Below are 25,078 nucleotides of genomic sequence, written 5' to 3'. Positions count from 1 at the left end.
CCACCCCCACCCCCCTTTCATCCCATGATACATTGTCACTTTGCAGCGTTGGACCAACATTTTTGGAGACCTTTAGCGTTAATCCATTGGGGACAGTATTGGGCTACTGGACAACCAATGCAAATATTAATAAACCAAGAGAAATCCTTAGATTTGATTTGTTGAGGGTCATTTGTACATAGGAGCTACATCTCCAAAATGTGCTTTATTCTACCAGACAGCTTCCCAGCAGTTAGTGAAACCCTTGCCTAGAATGGTTGCTTTACATAACTGATCTATTAAAACATGGAATGTGCGGCGAATGAAGAGACGGGACGCAGCTTGATGCAAGCAAGTTGCCGATTTATTATACACAATCATGAGTTTATATATGTTTTCAGAAGCTGCGTGCTTTAAACAGATTGGTTCTTTAAGCTAAGAATTACATACTAGGCAATCCTCGATTGGTGGTTAACTACCAGCAATCAACAGCAAGGTGTTACCTTTCCTTGGCGCCATCCTTGGCTCCATCCGTCTCCCACTCCCCTGTGCTCTGCAAACATGCCTCATCATGTTAATTGTTGTCTAGACAAGCTCGAGCACATTCCCCTCAGCTAACTGATTGCCACGCATGGTCCTAGTTTGCAGACCGCTCCTGCAGGAATGCCTGTAGAGTTGTGGCACTGCATGACATCTACACGGGACGTGCTTCAAAAGCTACGACCAGGGAGCCTCCTGGCTTCTCAGCAATGCAAGCTCGGGTCAGGTCCTCTGGCCCATTTGCTTGGCATTCATGCTTTATGCCTAAAAAAAGAGGCAAAACGCTCAATGTGGCATTCCAGCATGCTAGTAATCAATCAAATGTACTTGGTAGTAACATTAGAAGAGGCAATCGGGTCACCAAGCAGGTAAGCCCTGCCTTGGCTTAGGCATTTGGATGGTTTTCTCTGACGTGTGTCAGAGCAGACATCTGGCTACACGCCAAATAGCAATGCAGAAATACCGGGGAGAACGTTTTCACTACATCCGTGCTCAGACTGTTCCCCTTTTCACTGCAGGCTCTCTCAGGAGCGCATCTCTCCTTTCTAGGGCTACCCTGGGTATGGCGGGTGAGGAAGCTACACGCAGGCAGGCTCCAATGGCTGACTCAGCTCCCGCTGGCTCTGGAGAGGTGGGTGGAAGAATCAGAGTGAGAATCTGGGCTGTAGAGACCAGAAAGGCTTTGCTGCTCCAAGGGGTCAACAATGGATTCTTTTTTTGGAGATCAGGGAGCCCAACCCAAGCCCATCTGATGTGGAGAAAAGCTGAATTTCTTCAGGATTTCTTTTTTTTTTTAACTTCCACCTGTGCAGCACAGCCTCCCTGGCTAGTTCCAGTCCACTGGCCAGCTGTCGTGTGAAGGCTGGCACTGCTGCACAACGATCCTGTCTGTCTTGCAGGCTGTGAGATTTTGGCCCAGTGCAGCAGGAGGAACTGAAGGGGGTCAGCGCTCTCTGGCTACAAGCCACGCCGACTGAGCATGAAATCTCTGAATGCTGCAGCAACATGTTTACTCCTTGGTTAACGGTGTCTGACAGGCTGAACAGAACTTTGCTTCTCCACGTGGAGATGCAATGCCCTTTGAAATGAGTAATCACAACCACATCCCTAAATCAAGCGCATTGTTAATTACTACTGTTGCACAGGATGTTTGAGATCGTGTCTTTCAACAGACACAGGCTTGAACGTCCTCTGCCACAGCAGCAGCTCTAGAAGGAATCTAATGGTTTCTAGCCTGTATGGTGCAGATGTGCTGCTCTGCGTGGCACAGCTATGGTGTCACAGACACTGCAAAACCTGCTCTTGTCCTGCGCACAGTTCTAGTGCCTCTAAAATTCAGTCAGACAGTGTAAGTTTTAGCCAGAGCTCATTTGAGCTGCATCACGGGGCATTTCACTTGTGAAGTTCTCATCTCTCACTAGTATCTCAAAAAACCCAGCCATCCACAACCAAAAACCAAAGGCCAGTCCAGCATCCAGCTGCTTTGGGAGGTGGCGGGAGCAGCTGACGGGGCTGGAGAGCATTTGCCAGCCGTCAGTGACGCCCTTGCCCTAAGCTGGTGTGGCGAATTTTGATCTAAGTCTGACGTGGTGGCAGTGTGAGGTCAGCAGCTCTGTTGGTACCAGCGCATTGTTGGGGTTGCCAGGTGAGGAATGCAGGGCGCTCAGCTCCGCCCCGTTCAGCTCCGGGGCACATTGGTCTGGCCCTAAAGCCAGCAGAAGGACGTGGGTACATGTTCTCTGGACCCTCGTTTCTGTTTCCTGCCAGGAAGAGGAAATCCATCCCTTTTCACCCTGCAGGTTAGGAATAATCCCTCTGTCCCGATGGGGACCATCCCAAAGTGATGCTGCGTTGTCAGGAGGGAGGGGGCTGGCACCAGCTGTGCTGGGATGGAGCCGGCTGAGGCCGCTGAAATCCCAAACAACCGGGACGGACCAGGATAGCGATGCCTGTAGTATCAGCTGGGATCTCGCGCGGTGCCCTGGTGTAGAAAGTTGGTCCTGCCGGAGGGAGGCTGGTTCCAGCTGGCGTTGGCAGCCTGCCCGCCTGCCGGCTCTCTGCTGCTTTGTCTGGGATGCTTGGCGAGGCGGGCAGGGAGAGCTGGGCTGCTGATTGAAACAGCCCTCAACAACCCCCCTGGGGGTTGGAGACGACGTTTCCATTGCACTGTCACCCCCTGGCTGCACCAGTGCAGATTCGGCTGTGAGTGAGTTCGCCACTGTCGGCTGTGAGAAAGGGAAAGGCTCTGAGGTCTCTCCCTGTGAGCACTGAGGTTTTGAAAAGATGCTGATCTCCTTAGTTTTATTCTTATTTTTGCCTCCTCCCTTTCCAACCACTCCCTCCGTCCCCAGCCCACAACCTCTTAAAGAGGAAATTCAATGATGTTTACAGTTAAGCGCGGGGATGGGAACTTCTGATAGCCGAGGGCTTGATGCATTGATCACAAGAAAGCGCAGCCTGGCACCTCCTGGGGAGTGCCCCTGCGCAGATGAACTGCCTGACTGCAGCATCGGGGGGGTTGTGAGCCACGTGGAGGTGATGCCCATGGGGGAAACGCACGAGTGGGACAGCGGGGAAGACTGGCTTCCAGACTCGGGACGGGGTTCGGTTAGCGATTAAGAAGAGTGGAGGCAGCAGCATCTTCCTCCGCGTGGGGCTGCACCCTGCCTGCCAGGTCTCAGACCAGGCAGTACAGTCTCCGTTGCGGCTCCGTGTGTTATGGGTGGAGAACCTGAGCGTGGAGAGGAGGGTGGGAACGGATGCCCGCCAGTTAACAGCAGAGGTGGAAAGAGAAGCACCACATCCAGTGCTCCCTTTGCAAGTCTCGTTTCTTCCTGTGGGCATCTGCTGGGGAGATGAGATGGTTAATGACCACGCTTTTGCTTTTTTTTGGCTTGAACTTAGGCCTTTTCCTGGTGTTTGCATTGCAAGGAGATGGTAGCGTCTTGGTTCTCTGTGTGGCGTCTGTAGCATCATTGCTGGGGTGGTTCTCATCACTGGAGGCTGGGAGCAGCGACCCAGTGGGATGTGGTCGCTGTGTGTCCTCCCTGCCAGGCTGGGCAGAGGCCAGCAGTGCTGCAGGGTGCGGGTGGCAAAGGGAGGCGGCCAGGGCTGTTGCAAAGCTGGGGAAAGCTCTCCCGTGCATGCTTTCCCCTTCCAGGGGGGTGTTTTATTCCAAAGCTGAGACCCTGGATGCACTTCCACCTGCGCCTGGGTGCAGAGATAAGGCCAGGTGGCCCAGGGAGAGCCCAGGGCTTGGCCAAACTGCACCAGGCAGTCTGGAAACGGGCTCTCTTACTGCCGCAGGGCTGCAGGTATTGCCCAGGGTCGTGCAAAAGCGTCCCATTGGACATGGCATGGGCACTTTGCTCGTGGCTGTCTCTGATTGCATCCCTGCTTTTTTCTTCCCCCTCTTTGGTTCTTCTGGAGTTTGCTGCAGCCAGTGCAAGCAGCCCCTGCAGTGCGGCTGGAGCACCATGCGCAGGCAGCGCAGTGGAGGAGCGCAAACCTGGGAGGGGGCGGGGGGTGTCAGCAGGTTGCCCACACAACACAGATGGACATAGGAAACTCGCTGCTCACAGAGAGGCCGTTGCGCCTCTTTGTTTTCCCCACTAACTGTTGTTCTGGTGTCTTGCAGGCACAGAAGAATAAGGCAGGATGGATGTCTATGACCCTCAGATGCTGAAGGTTGTGCTCTTTGGAGGTTTGATGCTGGTATCGACCATTGGGATCTTCCTGGTGTTCACCTTCGTGGAGAAGGTCCTCCGTCCTTCTGAGGAAGCCTTGGCCAAGCAAGGCAAAGGGCTTAAGAAGACTCAGCAGAAGGAAAAAGAGAAAAAGAAGAAAGAGGAAGCTGTTGAGAAAAAAGGAAAAGGAAAGAAAAATCAAGAGAAACCTAATGGACAGGTCCCAGAGGCGCACCAAAGTGCTCCAGTGGTCAGCTCTGTCACCATAAAGAAAAGCAATTTTCTTCCAGCCCATGAGGAGCAGAAGCATAATGGACCTGTCAAGAAGGTGGCTGCATCCAAGAAGAAGAGCGAGCCAGGTAAGGCCAAGTTCCTCTGCATATATCCCCGTCGGGTAAGCCGGCAGAGGGATCGGAGAAGGGCTGGAGTCATCTCGTTCCCTTAGCAAAGAGCTGGAACGAACCTGCCTGGTGAAAGGCAGAAGATGACCTTGCTGCTCTGCATCACTGGCACCGCTGCGTGGAGCGACAGTCCCCCAGCGAGGCTGTGTCACGATGGAGTCCAGCTTCTGATGCCCACCATGTCTCTGCTCCCTGGCTTTAGCAAAGCGTGCCCAGCTCCGTCTGGAATCGCTCAGTGTGATGGAGGGCGGTGGCAGGGCGGCAGGAGCAGTAGCAGAGCCAGGCAGAGGTGGCAGCTGGCTCAGGGAACACTTGTCTGTGGTGGGCGCCGTCCCCAGCGCTCGTCACGTTGCTTTCAGTTAGAGAGGTATCAAACTTGGCTGTGGAAATCTGGGCGGTTGCTGGCGTGAAATAGCAGTTATGGGGTTGAAGTCAACTGAGGTGATGCTACTCAGCCCTGCCGTTGGCTCAAGCGCTCCCAACCCCTCCTCTCTCCTCCCCAGCACCTGCGGACTCGGATGGGCCCCTCTACCTGCCCTACAAGACGCTTGTGTCCACAGTCAGCAGCACGGTGTTCAGCGAGGGGGAGGCCCAGCAGCTCATCGAGATCCTGACGGAGAAAGCGGGCATCGTCCAGGACACCTGGCACGCGGTAGGGCTGCCAGCAGCGTCGTGTCCACCAGGGCTGGGCCAAGCCTCCGGGGGTGCGGAGGGGCGAAGGCAGCCCGTTTTCGGGCAGGCTGTCCCCCGAGGGTCAGCCTTAGAGACGGGAGCTGAATTTTCCCTGCAGCAGAGGGCAGGACCTTGTGCGTGTGGGGTGGAGGGGTTGGATGCGGAGGTGGTGGTCCCCGCTGATGTGCCACCCTGTGCCGGCAGGCCAAGCAGAAGGGTGACCCTGTCACTGTCCTGAAACGCCAGCTGGAGGAGAAGGAGAAGCAGCTCGCCACTAAGCAGGAGGCTGCAGCCGCTGCCAGAAACAAGGTGGAGGAGCTGAGTCAGGTAAGTGCCGCGCAGCCCTCCCGGCACGCCTGGCACAGGCTCTGCGCCTCACGGCTCGCCGTGTGCCTCCCTCTCCCCGCGTCTTACCCGCCCTTGGAGGTGAAGCCCAGGGGTTCTCTGGGCCCTTCATCCATTTGCTGTTTTCTCCCCAAAAAGGGGAGGAGATGCCCACCTGAGCTCCTCTCCTGGGCCTGATCCAGCCCGGGGAGGCACGTGCCCTGTTGGCAGCCGCAGCAGGAGCGGGCTAAAGCCGTGCCCGTAAGAGACTGCAGCTTTCTGCTGCTCTACGGAGGACAGTAAAGCCCTTCTCATCTCTTGGCAGAGCCCCTGAGCTGAGAAGGTGTTGAACAGTCCCTTTTTAAGGAGCCTGGTGCTATTTACAGCCCCCTTGCCTGACTCAGCCCCTTGCCTCCACCTCTCGTTGGGTGTTGAAGTCAGAAGGGACCCCCGGCGCGTCGTGCTCAGCACCTCCTGCCCCGCAGCCGCCAGGACCCTGCTGCAGCAGGTCCATCTGCCTGCAGGCAGGAGAGGAGAGGACGAAGCCACCCTGTGCACTGAGTGCTGCGCTAAACCCCGGCCTGTGCAGGCAGCCCAGGGCAGCGGCACGGCATCACCCAGCCGGCCAAGAGAGCATCCCTGCCTTGGCAGGGGGCGGAGGGGGAGTCTGTGTTTGATTTGTGGGGGTGTTTTCTTTTTTTAGTTTTCCTGCTTTGCCGCAAACTTGATGTGATGATGTTGATCCTGGGGCCGGGGAGGGGAATAAAATTCCAGGCCCTCACTCCTGTCTCTTAGCTGGCCCAATGTGGAACAACAGTGGCATCCAGTGGCCACTGAGCCCAAAGCTTAATGCAGGAGGAAATGTAAGTGCGGACGGTGTAGCTGAGCCTGGGGGCAGCGCCGAAAGGGTTACACTTCTTAAAGTCTTCTGAGCTAGGAGGCCACTTGGTTCGAGTCCCCTTAAAGCAGGGAAATTCCTAGGCTGAGGACTGACCGGGTGGCTTCTCTCCTCGAAGGAGCTGGCGGCCGAGCGGGCCAAGGCGACAACCCTGGAGGGCAAGCTGAAGGAGCAGCTGCTGGCCCGCGAGCAGGAGATGGCAGCGGTGCAGGCACGCATGCAGGCCAGCTACCAGGACCATGTCAGCGAAACGCAGCAGCTGCAGGGCAAGGTGAGCCCCACGCGGTGCTCTGCAGCTTCCTCCGCTGGCTGCCGGCTGGCCCTCGGTGGCAGCTGCCTGGTCTTTTGGAGAAGACCGAGGTGGACGAGGGGACCAGAGCCTCGGGGAGGGGCGAGAGCCCCGCAGTGCTCCTGAGCCGTGGTGCTCACGCTAGAAGAGGGATGTGGGAGCATCCTCACGGGATGCAGCAGCCGCAGGGGCTGTCAGCATCAGCAGACACCTCGCTGTGGCTTCCTTGCCAGTCCCTCTTGCCCATGGAGTGGGCTCCTCAGGGGAGAGCTGAGGGGCTGGCAGCGGCGGCATTAACCCCTGTTGGTCTCTCCCTAGATCCGCACCCTGCAGGAGCAGCTGGAGAATGGCCCTGACACGCAGCTGGCTCGCCTGCAGCAGGAGAACTCCATCCTGAGCGATGCCTTCTGCCAGATCAGAAGTCAGATGGAGAGCAAGTAAGACTAGGGGTGGGGGTGGGGGGCAGAGCCTGGGGCCGCCCTCTGGCAAGCCCTGGGGGTGGCTGTCCATCATGATTGGCCACCCCCTTTCTTGAGGGTGCTTCTACAGACGCCCCAGCTAGCTGGAGGTAGAGGAGGGAGTGAGGAAGAGATTGCCAAATGGCTTTTGTGGGCCTGGCAGGGGAAACAAGGATGCTTTTCCCAAGTGGAAGGGCAGGGGAAGCCCTCTCTGCTTTGGAGTCACCTGTGCTGATGCTAGCGGAGGGGGCAGAGGGGACCAGAAGACGCTGCAGCATTTCTCCACACTTTGGAGAGCTTGTGCTCACCAGCTTCAGAAGAAATGTCGCTGGCTCTTAGATGGGAGTGGTGCTGCAGAGAACCGAGACCTGCCTGGTGCATACAGAGCAACCAGGAGCTAGGGGAAGAATTTGGCACTCTCTTTTTGTAGAAAGTCTGAAATGGCTGGTGATTAACAGTGGTCAATTAATTACAGAGCAGACTCCAGCTGCTTAGAGTGCTTCCTCCTGTGTCTGGGAACACAGATCCTTGCGTCTTCTATTTCATGAGAAAGGAATGTCTCCTGTGATGGAAACGGAGCTTTTGAAATTGATGTGTCAGCTCCTTCCACCCCATCCCTGAAGGACCAGGCGTGTCCGAGAAGCAGGCCAACACAACCGTTGAGATGTTTCAAGCCCTGTTATCAGGCCCACAGGAGGATGTGTTCCCCCTGGGTAACGCCAGGGATGCTTGACTGGCCTGCGGGCTGGAATAACGCTGCTTCTGTTGGTGCAGGCAAAACGCTGAGGTGGCCAGGTTACAGGAGTGGTGCGGCAAGCTGATGAACGAGCTCTCTGAGAAGTCAGAGGTGCTGCAGCAAGAGGAGCAGCTGAGGAAGAGCTGGAAGATGAAAGTGGCAGCCTTGGAGAGGCAGATGCAGCAGCTGCAGGTCAGGCAAGCGCCTGCAAACCTGCTCCCCCCGGGTGTGAGGGTGGGGGGGGAAGCCTAGGTGGTGCACCGTGCTGGGTGGTAGCCTCAGGTGAGAGAGGAAACCCAGTGGCCCCTGCCAGCGGGTGCTCATGAGGATGTGGGTGCTCACTCTCGACTCTGAAGCCCTTGGTGTGGCTGGTTTTGGGTTTTTTAGGGGTGTTTAAAGGACACCTCCCAGGTAGAGCCTCTGAGCACGCCGCTGGAGCAGTGGCGCATCGCTGGCATGTGGCTACCGAGGCAGCTCAGTGGAGACCTGAGGTGACCCGAGATGTTTTGGAGGGGGGAGTGTCACCAGACGGCCAAGGGAGACTCAGGCAGATGCCTTCTTTTGACTCCCATGTAGGAAAAACTAGGAAAAAAAAAAAGAAAGAACCGGGGCCAGGCAGCAAGCGAACTACAGGAGCGGCTGAAGGTTACCCAGGACCAACTGGCCAAAGGGAGAATGAAGAAGTGTAAAGAACAGCTTCAGGAAACGGTACTGGTGGTGGCCGCAGCCATCCCTCCCCTTGGTGCTGGTGGAGGGCAGGGGGAAGCGCCTGTCAGGCAGCAGTTGAAAACCGGAGACAAGGTGGCACTTGCTGCCAGAAACCATCTGGGTGGCTTTTGGGAAGCTCTGGGAGCACAGGAGATGGTGGTCATGGTTCTCCCTTCTCAAAAGGCAGGACCTGGCCCATCTGTGAAACGCTTTGATGCTTGAGCTGCCATGAGAATAAGGTTGAGACCCAGTTGAGTAACCCACCTCTCTTTTCCTTCTCCAGGGGGAAGAGGACAGTTTGAAGGAAGGGACTTCAGCTTGATGAGTCTGTGACCTAGACCTTACTGTCAGCTTGCCAAAATGCCTTACACATTCCTAAAACTAAAACTAAAAATATATGCCTGATTTACTGTAGAAAAAAGTTGCAAGCCATTTGTGACCTAAAACCTAGTTTTGAAACTTAAAAAAAAAACCAAACACAAAAACCCAACCAGTAAACACTGCAGGCATATGTTTGTAAGAAAATCTTCATACTGTTTTGTACAACTACCGTTTGTTCCCAAGGGCACCGCACCGACCACATCGGGGCAGGCAGAACCCACAGATCTGTGAAAAGGGAAGACTCTGTTTGTACATCAACTGGTGAAATTATTTTTTTTCTTTCTTTTTTACTTTTTTTGGTTTGTTTTGGGGTTTTTTTGTTTGTTGGAGTGCAAGAAGTGTGAAAGTGAGACCCAGCATGGAAGGAAGCCTCTCTTTGATGGGTGGCTCTTGGCACGTATCTTTTTGTGTATTTCTGGGTGTCGATGCATTTACAATGATGTAGTGAAAAGAGCTTATCCTTGCTTCATTTTCCCGGTTATTATTTACTAATTTTTTATTAAGTTTGCAAGCCAGCCAGGTGTTTGGGGTCACTGAAGAAGGACCCTGCTGTGGCCGGGAGCAGATCCTTTATTCCCCGCCTTGCTTGCTGTGCTGCAAACAGCCATCCCCTCTGTTTTTTCTCCAAGATACGCAAAGGAGAGAAGCCTTCCCTTCCAGCCACGAGTGTCCTCACACTGGCTGCACCCCGAGGTCCCCTGCCATGGGGTCAGGCTGAGCGTGGGGACAGGGCACAGCAGCGTGAGCGTGGGGACAGGGCACAGCAGCACAGCCTCGCCAGCCCAGCGCAGGCTGCTCCTGCTCTCTTAAGCCTCAGCGCACCCCTGAAATTCTGTCCCTGCGGGTGCTGTGTGGTGGAGGTCCTTGGGCACTGCCTTCACTCTCCCCTTCTTGTGGCTTTCCTTTTGAAACTCCACACAAAACCACCCTTTTTTCCCCAGGTTTTCTTCTTTTTAAATAATTTTTCTTTTTTTTTTTTTTTTTTATTTCAAGTTGGTTTATTGGGAAATGGCAGAGACCACGTCACAGCTTGGTGCCTGCCTCCTCACAATAAAGCTGCTGAGCCTGGCGCTGACATCAGTGGCATTTGAGGAGCTGGTGGGGGGACAAGGCCCCCAGAGTACTTGGTACCTCTGGGGTGTGTGAAGAACCAAGGCCAGGAAGGGGGATGAAGGCCAGACCCGCCTCCATTTTGTTCCCAGAGAAGTCTGCGTGTGCTCAGCCTCTATATTAGACACACCAGAGATTCCACGCAGGCAGGACTGGGTAGACACGTGTCCTGTCCCCCCAGCACTGCAGCTTTGGGGGTCATGATGGAGAAGGGATGTGCAAATCACACTTGGGCTGTGCGGTATGTGCATGACCTGTCTCTGGTCAGGCAAGAAAAAGGGGTCCTGCTGAATTCTGGCTGAGGGAATGGCAAGCTGAGAGCCCACCACCACCACCACCCCTACTGCCTGGTGATTGACAGTGGTCAATTAATTACAGAGCAGACTCCAGCTGCTTAGAGTGCTTTCTCCTGTGTCTGGGAACACAGACCCTTGCGTCTTCTATTTCATGAGAAAGGAATGTCTCCTGTGATGGAAACGGAGCTTTTGAAATTGATGTGTCAGCTCCTTCCACCCCATCCCTGAAGGACCAGGCATGTCCGAGAAGCAGGCCAACACAACCGTTGAGATGTTTCAAGCCCTGTTATCAGGCCCACAGGAGGATGTGTTCCCCCGGGTAACGCCAGGGATGCTTGACTGGCCTGCGGGCTGGAATAACGCTGCTTCTGTTGGTGCAGGCAAAACGCTGAGGTGGCCAGGTTACAGGAGTGGTGCGGCAAGCTGATGAACGAGCTCTCTGAGAAGTCAGAGGTGCTGCAGCAAGAGGAGCAGCTGAGGAAGAGCTGGGAGATGAAAGTGGCAGCCTTGGAGAGGCAGATGCAGCAGCTGCAGGTCAGGCAAGCGCCTGCAAACCTGCTCCCCCCGGGTGTGAGGGTGGGGGGGGAAGCCTAGGTGGTGCACCGTGCTGGGTGGTAGCCTCAGGTGAGAGAGGAAACCCAGTGGCCCCTGCCAGCGGGTGCTCACGAGGATGTGGGTGCTCCCTCTCGACTCTGAAGCCCTTGGTGCAGGAGGTAGAGCTTGTGGCTTTGTTGTTGTCACCGGGGTGTGGCTGGATTTGGGTTTTTTAGGGGTGTTTAAAGGACACCTCCCAGGTAGAGCCTCTGAGCACGCCGCTGGAGCAGTGGCGCATCGCTGGCTTGTGGCCACCGAGGCTGGTAAGATGCATGGAGACGTCAGGTGAGCAGCGTAGTCCCCAGGAGGAAAAGGTACCTTGGGAAGGGGGTTTGCTGACCAAGGGGTGGTCGCTAGCGATCTTGAGGGCAGATCGAGCAAACCAAGGTTACTGCCAAATCCTATTAAAAGCCCGGAGGCCTCGCGATGGAAAGCGGGGGGCAGGACGGAATAAGGCAGAATCTCACAGTAATAAGTTAAAAAAAGGGGGACCTCATAGCAGAAAGTAAGGGAAACTTTGCGTCGGGAAAAAGGAAAATAGGGGAGTAACAAAATCTTAAATAATTCATTACCAATAATCGTTTTTATTATCTGTTACATATTCTGCACAAGGCACTCCAGAAGCAGCCATGGCCCTCACGGAGCCTCCTGGCCAAAAGGCTTCAGTCTTGAGGGCAAAGGCTGAAGAGTGCACGAAAGTGAGAGAGACACAGGGGCAAGCACTTGTCCCACCTTGTAACATCACTTGTCGGCATCTTCTCATCTGACCCCAGGCTGCAAAGGGTTGCAGCTCCGCTTGTAAATGACTGGGTACCATTACAGCGGTATTATCAAGCAAGGAACAACGTTAGAGTAGCAAAAAGACACAGCTTTGCCCTCGGCTGGGGAGGCACACTGGGACAGCCTCCAGCGCCAGACCATTTTTAGCAAAACAATCACAAATACAATTAACTTCTTAGCTGACTTGTCTACAAAGAGGGAAAGGCTCCATACGATAAGCAGCACTCACTATTACTCTGCTGCAGAATTTAGTTCTTCCAGAGGTAATATACTCTGTTTTGCCAGCATCTAACAGCAAACCATGTAACACGAAGATGCGGAGTTAAGGTACCTGTAAATGCACTGGTTTTGTTTCCTGGCTTTTGTGCTTCCCAGGGCTGTCCTGTGTTGTGCAGCTGTGATATTTTCCAATGTTTTTATATTTGGATATAGTAATTGCTAACACAGAGCCTAAGGCTAGCAATCATAACATCTATTTACAACATGCACACTGGCTGTGTGCACCTGTTCCACCAGCCTCCCATTTGCTTCAAACATGTCAGTCTCCCTGAGGACACGTTCAATGAGAAACCACCCCCCTACCCTGCAGAGCCCTGCTTTACTTGCTGCCAAGCCTCCTGCATCCCCCTGGGCAGATTACTTTTGGAAGGCTGGCCAGGGAATATTTACCAGCTACTGAATCAACAGAGTTCAGCCACATGCCAACGTTTCATGCTGTTACCTAAACGGTGTCGGAACTCTTAGAACTCCATCAAAACAGAAGTGGTTTGCACTTTGGTATTAAAAGTTATGTCCAGGCCTGAACACCTCGTTGGGAGCTGGGCCACACAGCAGGCTCCTCTGGGCAAAGATTTCTTTTCTAAGCAGCCATTATGCAAGTACCAATCTGTGAAAAAATTTTGAAACTCAAAGAGAGAGAACCTTGATTTGACATAGTGCTCTTGCTGCACGTTCCGTAGAAGGGAAGTCACCCACATCTCTAGATCTAACGGAAAGTAGGAAAGAGGCACCAAGTGCCAGGTTCTGCGTGTGGGCTGGGGCAATACCAAGCGCAGGCACAGGCTGGGCAGAGAATGGATGGAGAGCAGCCCTGAGGAGAAGGACTGTGGGGTGTTGGTGGATGAGAAGCTCAACTTGGCCCAGCAATGTGTGCTTGCAGCACAGAAAGCCAACCATGCCGTGGGCTACATCCCCAGCAGGGCGAGGGAGGGGATCCTCCCCCTCTGCTCTGCTCTGCTCTGCTCTCGTGAGACCCTCCCTGTGCAGTGCTGTGTCTTCTCTGAGGCCCTCAACATAAGAAAGACATGAAGCTGTTGGAGCAAGTCCAGAGGAGACCGTGGAGATGCTCAGAGGGCTGGAGCCCCTCTGCTGTGCAGACAGGCTGAGAGAGTTGGGGTTGTTCAGCCTGGAGAAGAAATGGCTCCAGGGAGACCTTAGAGCAGCTCCCAGTACCTGAAGGGACTGACAGGAAAGCTGGAGGGGTGTAGAGGGATTTTTAAAGGACCGAGGACATATGTTACCGTTGTCCAGGTTGGACAACCAAGGCCTGTTAGTTGAAGCTGCAGAGCAACTTTAAATTGTCCTTGGAACAAGCAGTGTGAGAAATAAAACAAGCTATGCACGAACAAGAAGCCAGGTGCAGAGCAAGTCCTGGGAACCGCAGAATCGACACAGTCATTGGCACACTCTGATCAGGTGCCTGCAGCATGTGACACGGGTGCCCACATGGCCAGAGTCTTTTATCCAATCACCTGTGTGTAAAGTCGGGTGGGCGGCCGGTTTAAGTTATAAATACGACCTGTTTGTTTAATAAAGTGAGCACGGCACGTAGCCATATTGGTGTGATTGTCGTGAATTGGCTGACTCTCCACGGGGGACCTTCTTCGCCTGGTGTCACCCGTCTGGAGATGCACCAGGATCCCTGGAGCTCCTGACCCCCCCCAACCCTCCCATCTGTTGCCCTCATCCCCACTCCCAAGCAGTGCAAGTATGTCCCAAAAGGCGTTGCCTCCAGTTAATGGCGAGAGGAGAAAAGAGACCGCTATAAACTTGTAGGATGTGTCAGGGCAGCGACTGTTACAGGCAGGTTTAGAGAAACACGCATGGAGGGGCCCTTGGTACTCTGGAGGCAGAGGGGACTGCACATGCAGGTGGGGAGGCCGGGGGAAAATGCTAATGAGTGAGAGGTGGTTAGCAGCAGTCAGAAGCTGCTGATTATCCCACGCTCCAGCTTGTTCTCAGGAGAGCTGGGAAACTCTCTCTTTGATCCTCCTGCATTTCATCTGATAATTGGATGGGGGTTCCAGATGTTACTGCTGAGCATTTCAGAGAGCTGATGGAAAGACATATCTTGAATCAAGGGGCCTTGGACAATCCCAGAGGTATTTTCAGTGCTTTGCTAAAGGAGTGGGACACCATTCACCTTCTTGTCCCTGTTGAGTTATTGCTAGGGTTCATTTGTATTGTCCCCTGAATGGCCTTTTCTTTACCATATACTTCCATAAGCTTCCACCCTTTTTTACTCAAGTTTCACAGAGAACAGAGCTGAATCTTTATTTCCTTCTGCTTAGAAGAGCTTTGAATTGGATTGAGTTTGTGTGTCATTGCTGCAGCTCTGTATGACTATTTCAATAAATGGATTTACTGATTTAGTGGCATTTAGTGGTAGCGACTGCAGCAGCAAGTCTGAAGATGCCTCCAAGAACATCAATGGAAAGGGAATTTTGAATTTGTCATTGCAAATATGCATGTTGAAAGCCTGATTCTGGCACCTAGATCTTTTCATGAACAGTACATCCAACCAAAGCAAAACACCTTGAAATACAAAGATGTAGGTTTTGTAATAAGTTGCTCATTGATGGGCCACAGATCAAGGTATTAGCAGAAATCAGCTGGGGAAGATTTTTCCTGTCTAGTCCAGGAGGAGACAAATCCAATCCCAAAACGCCTGGTCTCACAGAAGCTCAGATTACAGACTGTCATTGCAGGTTTCTTTGGATTTCCAGAATTTCTCCTGTGGCACAGTACTGGACGAATGGAGAATGACAGAGACTGAGAAAGGTCTGTTGGCTTGAAAAAAAGTTACAACAGTTATCAGCGTAGTTAAAGTACTGTAGGTGTAACGGCATGATCTCTATTATTATTCCAAAGAATAATGCCTTTCCCCAGTTGAGTAACACAAATAAGATCAGAAAAGTGCCTCTTTTGGAAAAGCATCCCGAGTGGGAGTTATGCAGTATGAAATGGCTGTATAATTTTAATGGTAAATTTCTTAGTGCAGACAAGCCCCGCTCTTGTAACAGTCCCGGGGCATGTCACAAAAGAGGGCATTAGTGTTACTAAAGGGCCAACAGTCTTCTAGGGAAATGTTTTCCATAATCAGCTATAATGTGAAATTATACAGTGCCTAGATACCATAGTGACATAGATAGATAGATGGGATGTGTCAGCTACTCCCTGTGACAACGTCTTGAAGATCTCTTTATGGATGAAAACACCCAGTCACACACTTATCGTCAAGGCTTGTAGCTCCAGATGGAAGAAAAAGCTGCATTCACCCAGGCATGCCCATTCTTGTCTGTTTTACTTGGTGGTTGACCACGGGCACTGCATGGAGCCGTGTCCACTTCCAGGACTGCTGATAAGCAGGAGACTGGGACCCATCATCCCTGTGTTCTCATGAGGCAGAACAAGAGCACAGAGGGGAGAGAGTGTCTCTGTCCTCTGTAAAATGTTGTGTTTGCCTCCTGAGATAAAGGTTAAAATGCACAGAAGAATCCTCAGCAAGAGGTACCAAAGGTAACATCTCTGGTGGTGCTGAGACACCCAGGGAACAGGGATGGGAACCTCTCAGCCCTGAGCCACTCTGGAGTTACAGTTGAGGAGGCAAGTGGTGGAATCTAAAACTGGTTCACACTGCAGAGTCTGTGAACGCACTATGGGTACCACAGTCCTTGACTTCTTGAATACGAGCTCTGCTCTGCAAAGAATATGACAGGAAGCAAATACTGAGGAATTTTCAGCATGGATGGCTGGAAGTTAAACAGACTTCTGTGCTGATCTCCATAATCAAGGGCAGGCTGTCTTGCTCCTGCAGCTGAGATTTGGGGCTGGTTTTATGCATTTTTTTGGGAATCTTTTTTTCTTAGATGATGTGAATCTTCATGTCTGGGCACTGGAGCACAAGCTGTTTCTAGTAGGTCATGCAGATCTCTTTCCCTGCTTTGTCTTGATACAGGCGTTCCAGCTGCTGAAGCCATTTTGGGGCTTTCATGCAGCAGGGGCTGCCATCAGGTCAAAGTGAAGATAAAACTGCACTGCTGAACGGGTCTAAAATGTGCAAAAAGGTGTGGGGCATGCACAAAACTGTATCTTAGTTTGAACGATGTGCTTGCTTGCTTATTTTCCTGCCACCACAATAAGCAGGATGGGGCCTATGCCTGTGCTTGATGAGACTCCTCCAAAGAAACCCCCTTGGTGATTCATTTAGTTTAAACCCCTTTTTCTCTCAGTAGAATTAAGGATCTGGACAGATGTCAGCCGTTTTGGAAAGGACTCCTGAGTTGCTGTCCCAGAGTTGGCCTTACGACTTCTAGTATCTAGAACCTCCTCCTACTGTACCACACCAGATGTCCTGACAGCAACAGCATAGGATGTTTCTTCTGTGAGGATGGAAGCAAACGGTAGGGGCATATGCAGACTATGAGCATTAGCCATGGGGACCAGGAAACTAAGGGAGTGAAGGGAGGAGAAAGAATGGAGGCTCAGCCCAGAACAAAGTGGATATAACATCCCTAACCAAGCCCATTTACCTGGATTTGCACTGTGTCCTGGGCTTCTCAAGGTTGACGCTAATAGGGTCACATTCATGTTACAGAGAGAAATGAGTGGCCTGGTTTGCATTACTGTATTTCATGAAGCAAACTACAAATCTGACCAGAATGAGGTATAAAATTGCAGATGTATATAGCCTCTCTGTGTGTGTGTGTTTATGTGCACGTGTGTACAAACACACAGATTACTTCCAAGAAGCACAATGTATTTGTGGTAGTCTGAAGGTTAATCCAGACTGGGACTTGATTTCCATATTCATTCACTGAGAACCAATACAATCTTTGTAGTAAACAACAAAACCCCCAAATATATTGGAACAATGAGCATTCCTGCAGTCAAATACAGCAAATTCCCTGATGAGTTATGCTAGGTCTACTCTCTCAGGTATTAGCAGGAGAGAGAGGGAGAATCTTGCACTCAAAAACTTAAAGATCCATAAAGATTTTCTTTTTTTTAGCAAGTAATAATTCTTTGGAAATTAAGGCTATTTAAAAGCAATACCATCCCAATAAATGCATTCAGTTACTTTGTCAAGACAATTTTATATTTGTTTCCTATGATGTTGCCATGTGCATCCTAATCAGTGTTTTGCTGTAATTGTAATTAGAGACCATACCTCAGAGGCAGACTCCTTAAAAACTGAATGAAAGTAACAAGCAGTGGGTGGTAACAGAACTGAGTGTCTTCTGCATATTTACAATGGATTAGGCTTTTTTATTTGAGGGTCAGTGCAGCCTTAACCTATATGCAGTGGTTTATGGCTAATGCCAGCATTGCTTCTGGGTGCAAAGCATGTGTGAGAAATTTCTGCATGCTTGATGTACTTAAAAGGGAAGACAGGAACTTAAGAAGATCTCTTTCCTGCCCTACTCATTTTCCATAATTGGCCCCAACTTCCTCCTAAGTCTTTTCCAGGTAGTGAAAAATGAAATGTGTGTTGGAACCCAGCTTTTTGCCCCTTCAGCTGTTGGCACATCTGTTCATCTGCTGAGGATGAGATGCACGTTACCATACGGCTGAAATGTTAGCGACTGAATTTCTGATGACTGCTTCCATAAAGCCAAACTAATGTTTCAGTAGCATGTCTCTTACCAATTGATATGCACAGAACCTCAGGTTTGATATTTTAGCTCTTCCTCTCTTTTTCAGGGCACAAAAAAAAAGAAAAATTAGCCTTCTTGTTTACCCAGAATCTATTCTCTGAGTGCACATGCCCGTGCATCTCTGTGTGTCTGTGTCTAACACGGGATGGCCCTTGGTGCCAGGCTGTCACTACTACTGCGTGTGTCAAGTGCTACAGGACTGTAACTGTTCCCCTCATTTTATCCGCAGCTATGGCTAACTCTGTGCTACAGACAACAGACGAAAGGAATAGTTTTTGCAAACAGCACAATGTTCAAAATGCCTTTTTATCCTTTTCTTTTGGTGCAAAACTTTAAAGTTTTTGACTATGTACAGAGTAGTTTTCTAAGTGTGTGCTGACAACGTATTTATTTGCATGTGTGCCTGTTGAGTGTGAAGAGTGAGTGAAAATGCTTTGTGCCGTGTCTGGATGCAGATTAGTTTTGGCTAAGAAAAGGAAGATGTATGACAAACAAAATCTTTTTCTCCTGCTGTGAACAAAATAGTTATTTCTAAGTATTTTCCAAAGAGTTTAGATGAACAATTTTAGGCATCAGGCATGAAAATTATGCGCAAACTGCATGCTCTGACATTTCTGCATTTGCTGCTTGTGGTGCATTGTGGCTCATAATTACTTGGTTTTGCTCAGTGACTGAGCTATTGAACTTGAGAGAAACAGAGCTATAGAAATCTATAGTATGAGATGGAAATGAATGAAGAGTGTGAGCACCTGAAGAGCAGTACTTCCCCGCTCTGCTTTACAGAGATGTTTTCTCTCTGTTTCATGAGTGAAGAACCTGAGTTTGGAGTCACTAGGTGAATTGCTGCCGTCACACAGTGATGCAAAATAGGCAGAAATAGAAATGAGAATGCCTGACTCCACATGTAGAAAAGTTCAGGTTTGGAAGTCTGACAAACAAATAAAAGTTGGTGCTAACTAGTTGCAGCAGGCAGCTTCTCTTGTCCACAAGCATGCTGCATTTGCTATGAAGCAATGCAAAGGAAGGAGCAGAAAAGTTGCTCATCTTCCAAGGAACTCAAATCCCCATGAGAAGATTCAAACATGTAAATGCCTGCTTACATATTTTTTTTGAAATTCCCTTTATTTAGTTTTTGTTATTCTTTTCTTAATCTCATCTAAGTTTTTGTTTGATTTAAGCACTCTGTTGCAGTGTAGTCACAGCAACAAGTTTACTTCATTGAGTCTCTTTTTTAGGAATGTAAGATTTAAAAGAAAAGAAAAACAAATTCAGACAAGATAAGCCTTCATGTGGTCCTGACCCAGCATTTATTCATAGTCATGGAGGAGGTGTGAGTGAGGAGTGAGCGCAAAGTTGTTCATGTGCATTTGTCTCCTTGAGTTCACTGGAGGCTCTGCTTGTGCCTGTGACTGTTTGTAGGTATGCCTTTGAGTATGTTGTGTCCAATTACGATGTACATGGTAGAAGAGACCATGTAAGAGTTCTGGTCACAGTGACGCTGAAGTTACAGTTGCCTGCCTGTACCGGCGTTGATCTAGGTAGTCCATGAAACAATCACAGAGAAAGCACAGCAGCACAAACTTCAGTGAGAATTCCCTACACAAACGTAGGTCCGTGTTGATGGAGCTCCTATGTGATGTCTTCTCAGAGTACCAGTGTTAATTTAGGAACATTGAACTATGGCAGACGGGCACTTGCAGTCATATCTGAAACTGCAGTATAGACACAGCTCTGACTAGGGCCTATCTGTACACAGTTTCACATTGCTGTAACAGTAATTGTTCAGAAACATTCCTAGCGGCATTTGCACAGCTCTCTCCTGGGGTGCAGTTTCACTAGTGAAGAGGTGATGCATGCTCATCCCACCATTAGTAGGGCAGTGACTACACTACATCAGTTTCTAGAAGAGGAGAATAAGAACAATACAAAACCTGTCTGCAGAGATGCCCAGTGAACGATTTAAAGACTTTTGAATGTGTCAGCTCTAATTAATGTGTTTGACAGCTGTAAGCCAGCTCAGGTGGTGTGTACTTTAGCACCCCCTAAATTGGTCAAGGCATGTTCCACCTAGTGTTTAATTTGATCTTTCTAGCATGTATTAAAAGCAGTCACACCTTGATTGCACTAGACTCTTCTGAAACACTACTTCCAAAGGAGTAGCTAACAAGGTTCACCTGCCTATCCTAAAAAAAGTGCTGTTTGTCCACATTTGTATATGCATGTGAATTAAGGGAGAGACCCATGGCTTATTTGTCTGTGGCACTGTTTGATGTTGGGATGGCATGCCTAATGTTATCATCTTTCCAACGGTCACAATTTTTTAATTGTTTTAACCCAGCAACAGATTCCAACCATACCCAGATTCTTGGATAACCAGTTTTTCAGTGTATCTTTTTGTTAGTGTGATTGTAGGAGGGAAGGCAGGCGGGAAGTTAGGGAAGTGGAGTAGCACAGAGTATATACACAAGTGTTGGGACACAGCCAAGCTTTAGATTAATACGTGACTGTCGTTTCACCATCTTTTGATACACGGAGTTTTTCTGAGCAGTGGTGCAGAGTGGAGTAGCACAAACAAAGGCTTTAAGGGAAAGAGAGAATCTGGTGGAGGCTTTCTTCTGCATTACATCTCTGGTATCTCAAGTCTTTCACAACAGTTATGAATTAGCAATAAATAACCTCTGAGGACAGAGGAATAGAGAAGGATGCATTTTTAATTGCAGGATGCACAAAGAAGTATAGTAATAAGTACAGGGAAGCTGTCCAGCAACTGGGACTCCAAAGGTGGCAGCTCTTGCCTTACAATGGTCAGAGAGAACAGTTACTATAACAGCAGCTTTGATACTTAAAGCCTTACTCCATTAGTGATTTCTGTAAATGTGTTTTTTACATCATAGAGACATCACTTGAGTGTAGCTAAACTTCTTGTTTCCCAAAACCTTTGCAGAGAAGGGCAATCTCTTGCTCTATTGTGGAGGACTAGAACACTGAAGTGTCACGTCAGTAAAAACTTGCTGTTGGTTTTAAGAGAAATCGGATTGTGCCCTTTAAACTTCTTGTACAGATCTCAAGGTTGATTCTGATCTACATAACCCCAAGACAGCTGAACTTCAACCAGTAAGGAAGAGCGGCGCATCAGTCCTCCTACCATCTCATAGGTTTTCCAGTGCCATGTCCTTTGACAGCACATCACAAAGCAAAATGGTCACTTGGCGCACAGCCAGCCTCCCAGGGCAGTTGCAGGGTGATTCTTGCTGTGCAGTATGTGCAGCAGAGTACAAAGGTCTCTGAGCTGTGGGCCAGGTGACTGTTTACAGTGTAACCAGTATACCAAGTCAGAGAGAGAACAGAAAACGCGTTCCCTGCATGTGAAGTTATTCATGATTTAGAAGAATGGAGCAGCTAGTTTAGAGTTAGTCCTTGTCTCCCAGATAAAACTTCCTTCACTTCTCCCCGACATTTAATTCCTCTAGGGTTAGAGTACTGATCTACTGAGACTGGTCACACAGCTATACAGGGCACTTGTAGGGAAGGTGGTTTGGAGAAGACATTTTGTGAAAATAGTTTGATGAGGAGAGAGTTCCTTAAAGCACCATTGACCACCCCCAACCCTGACCACGCCCAACGTCTGACCCTAAACCCGACCCCGACGTCTAACCCTAACCGGCGCCTAACCCTAACCAAGCGCTCCAAGCGCGCGGCTGCAGTACCCAATTCCTGGCCGCCAGGTGGCAGCAGCGCCCCACCAGCCCCGTGCTGAGCAGGGGCCGCGCGAGCACTGGGCGGGGTCTCAGCCCAGTTTACGCCACCGGAGCCCGGGAGTGCCCGCTGCGGCTGCGGGGTGCCCTGCGCTCTGCCCTTCGCCCACTCGCAGCCCAGCCGCTATTACCCGTTGCCTCCGTACTAAAAAGCACCCGCGTGGTTCGAGTGGCTAAATCCTTTGCATCTGACAGCTTTACAGTTGGGTGGCTCTTTCTGCCCGTGCCCCCGGCCCACCAGGAGGGAGCAGCAGCAGCATGGGGAACCCCTGGCACAAGGTGCAGGGGGGGCGGTGCATGGTGGGGCCCTACGGATAAGCCCCGGCGATTGCTGTTGTTCCAGGAGAAATTTAAACAGATGCGGGTACCACTGGGCTTGCTTTAGTCACAACTCAGAGCCGGGCTGCCACCCCAGCGAGTGGCAGGAGCAAAGGGATACAGCACGGCTTAGATATGCTTCTCAAACTGTTGGGATACAGCACGGCTTAGATATGCTTCTCAAACTGTTGGGATACAGCACGGCTTAGATATGCTTCTCAAACCGTTGGTCAACGTCTGAAGTTTTTAGGAGTTTCCTTTGGTCCTGTCAGTTCTGCAAATCCATCACCTGACTGTCCCAGGTGATTCATCTCCTCAGTTCCAGGCTGCTCCTCAGATCTTTATCTTCTTTCTGCCTGCTTTAACTCACACACTCCTTCGAGTACACTTAAGTCTTTGAACAAGCAATTACTATTCCAGTAGACAATTTTTTCCAAAAACACCTGAATTTGAGAACACCTGTGTACACAACTTGATCATCTGTTGTTTCTCTGCTCTCCCACTGCTTAACTGGACTGGGCTTTAAACCAGCCTTGGATTAGGGCTACACTAGGGACAAGGCGTGGTTCTGCCACTTAGCTGCTTCAGCACTTCACATTTCCTAATTCAAAATACTTTTTCTCTAACAGACAACACAGAACAAAATGCTAAACCTCCAGGTGTTACAACAAACAAAAAAGCCCCAAACCCTAAACAGTGCCTCTGAACTGTTTCCCTTTCCATCCAACGAGTGGAAACTTCCTCAGTAAATGACAGGTGTCCATGACCACCCAAGTGACCTGTGCTTACTGAGCAGGAAAGCAAACAATACCTTTTCAGCTGGCACATGTATCCAAATATATACCCAAAGAAACTCCGTCAGCGTAACTTGCAAAGAGCCCTGCGATCTTACAGCCTTACCTGTAGTGAGTGCCCCTCTAGGGAACTGCAGAGCTGTGGACTCTCAGACGTACTGGAGCACATCTCTTGCCTGCCTGAAACGTTCAGGAGGCTCTCGGATATCCAGGCAGCAGCAGAAAGCGTTCTGATTTTACAGCAAGGCTGACCACACTGGTGAGTTTTCTTTTGCATGCTCACACCTGGAAGCCAAACCAGAACAGCTGCACACACAGCAGAGCAATTACTCAGCACACCTACACCAACAGAGCTCTCCTAAAGCACACCTGGAGCTATTCATACCCCAAGTCAACATCTACAGCGGAACTTGGCCACAAGCTTTGACACAATGTCATTTTGGGGTCAAACTGATGCACACCAAAAAATTAGTAAAATGCACCTCCTTCTCTGCCACGTCAGGTATCGTGCTCCTTCAGTTCAGCTGTAACTGTTACATTATTTCCCAAATGCAAAGCCAAACAGAGAAAATATAACCACAGCATGCTCCTTAAAAAGCAGCTCTGCATAGGCAACCGTTCATTGTGTGTGACCAAGGGAAGATGTGACCACGGCCCTTCAAACTTTCGGGATGCCTAGGCAGGACTAAACGGTGCTTGCAAACAAAGAACATGCCTGCTCATTAAGACAGGCTGGTCAAGTTTACCACCAAAACTCTACATCAGCATTTGCCACCCCTGTCCAGCTTTGGGTAGCCAGAGCTGCACTCGGATCACTTGAAAGCGTCTCCCAGTAGCGGCCAGTACTAAGCTCAGAACTGTACCTCCCTGACACCTGCATGGAGGAAAACTCAGACTGTGCCCCCTTCTCCTTAAGGTGCCTTAGAGCTTGTGACAGGAATTTCATCCACTGCTTGGAAAAGCTCCAAGGTTGCAGCTTAAGGGAACCAGAGTTCCCTGGGTCTCAGAGTAATTCCAGAGCTAAAGCGGTGACAGACATCAGCTCTAGGTCAGATGATACATGCCAGCACTCACCACTGACCCAGGGTGGCAACCTGCTCCCATCCGCTACCTCCTGACCTAGGAAGCCCCTTAGGGAATTACAGCAGCAGTTTGCCAATGGAAAAACCACAACAGCACGACACGGTGACTCAAAGATCTAAAATAGACCCCTTGCGCCTACAGAAGCTGGTGCTAAAAACACAACAGGTGAACGAGAGAACATTAACTGCCATGACTGATACTAGAGCAAACCTCACTGGGCACTTAAGGAGAACAGCAAAACCAGAATAGTAGCAAAAGCCTGCATGCCCAGGACTGTAATAAAAGAAAAAACCCTGCCTGGAGATTGTTATGAGCACAAGTAATACACATCCTCTTCAGTTGCGATCTGAGTTAAGACAGACAACAAATATCACAACACACCCATATTGATTAGTTGCAACAGCTCGCCTCTCACCGTGTCTGTTATGGGTCACAGGTTCTCCCGCTTGTCTCAGCTACGTTGGGCACCAGTTGCTGTAGCTGGAGCCCAACTCAGGCAGCCTCACACAGGGCACCCGCTGCTGCAGCACAAGCAAGCTATCAGGCTGCAACAAGGCTTTTACCATCAGTCAGATTCTACTGTCTGTGCTGTTTCTCCTTCCTCCAGGGATGGGATGGGATGGGATGGGATGGGATGGGATGGGATGGGATGGGATGGGATGGGATGGGATGGGATGGGATGGGATGGGATGGGATGGGATGGGACGGGACGGGACGGGACGGGACGGGACGGGACGGGACGGGACGGGACCCCCTCCATCCAACCCCCTCTCCCACAATCCTCAGGGCTATTTAACTACTTAGCAGGAACGAGCTACAGCTGCTCATCATCCATGTCCCTCAACCCACTGCCTTGGAGGCAAGGTCACAGCTGCATGTTATCAATACTCATCAACCCTCTGCCTTCACTCCTCTGCACTCCAAGAAATTGCAGGGAAGACAGTGACAGAAACCTGTGTTGGAACTAAGTGCCTGGTCAATGCCTCCAAGTAACAGCAGCTGTGACATCCAGACAGACTGTGAAGGGACAGATGGATCCAAGAATTAAATTAGGGAATGAGGTAAGTAAAAGGCACAGAGAAACAGAGACCTCTGAGTTCTGGAGAGTATATTTTGATGTACCCAATTTCTGGTTTTGTGGCTCAGAAAGAACAGAGCCCAGGTTTTGTCGCAGCAGTTATATGGCTGCAAAGGGAAGGCGAGAGCCAGCAGCAGAACTTCCTGGAACCTTCTGTGTAGGAGCAGCGGCCAGACGTTTTCAGTTTCGGAGCAGGGCTCCGTGGGAGTGACAAAGTGAGGGGACTGTTTTGTGGCCGAGAAGGAAAACCATGACACCACCA

At 50.5% G+C, this 25,078-nt stretch overlaps 1 protein-coding gene across 3 annotated transcripts in view; it reads left to right on the top strand.

Annotated features, from left to right (window-relative positions):
- Positions 1–8,300, top strand: part of LOC308057528 (ribosome-binding protein 1-like) — a 72,280-nt gene extending 63,980 nt beyond the window's left edge. The window contains exons 2-8 of one of the 3 annotated variants that reach the window (XM_080411610.1): positions 336–1,150; positions 4,157–4,564; positions 5,110–5,258; positions 5,483–5,605; positions 6,619–6,771; positions 7,108–7,226; positions 8,022–8,300. In XM_080411610.1, coding sequence (XP_080267736.1) covers positions 4,177–4,564; positions 5,110–5,258; positions 5,483–5,605; positions 6,619–6,771; positions 7,108–7,226; positions 8,022–8,235 — 1,146 coding nt within the window. In that variant the 5' untranslated portion in view covers positions 336–1,150; positions 4,157–4,176 and the 3' untranslated portion in view covers positions 8,236–8,300. The remainder of the gene's footprint in view (positions 1–335; positions 1,151–4,156; positions 4,565–5,109; positions 5,259–5,482; positions 5,606–6,618; positions 6,772–7,107; positions 7,227–8,021) is intronic. The other 2 variants (XM_080411612.1, XM_080411611.1) reach the window with 2 other exon arrangements.
- Positions 8,301–25,078: the final 16,778 nt, after the last annotated feature.

This window comes from Falco punctatus (genome assembly GCF_963210335.1).
Source record: "Falco punctatus genome assembly, contig: scaffold_22, whole genome shotgun sequence".
NCBI classification, from domain to species: Eukaryota; Metazoa; Chordata; class Aves; order Falconiformes; family Falconidae; genus Falco; species Falco punctatus.
The sequence above is the reverse complement of the archived record's forward strand: the minus strand, read 5'-3'. Positions and strand labels throughout refer to the sequence as shown.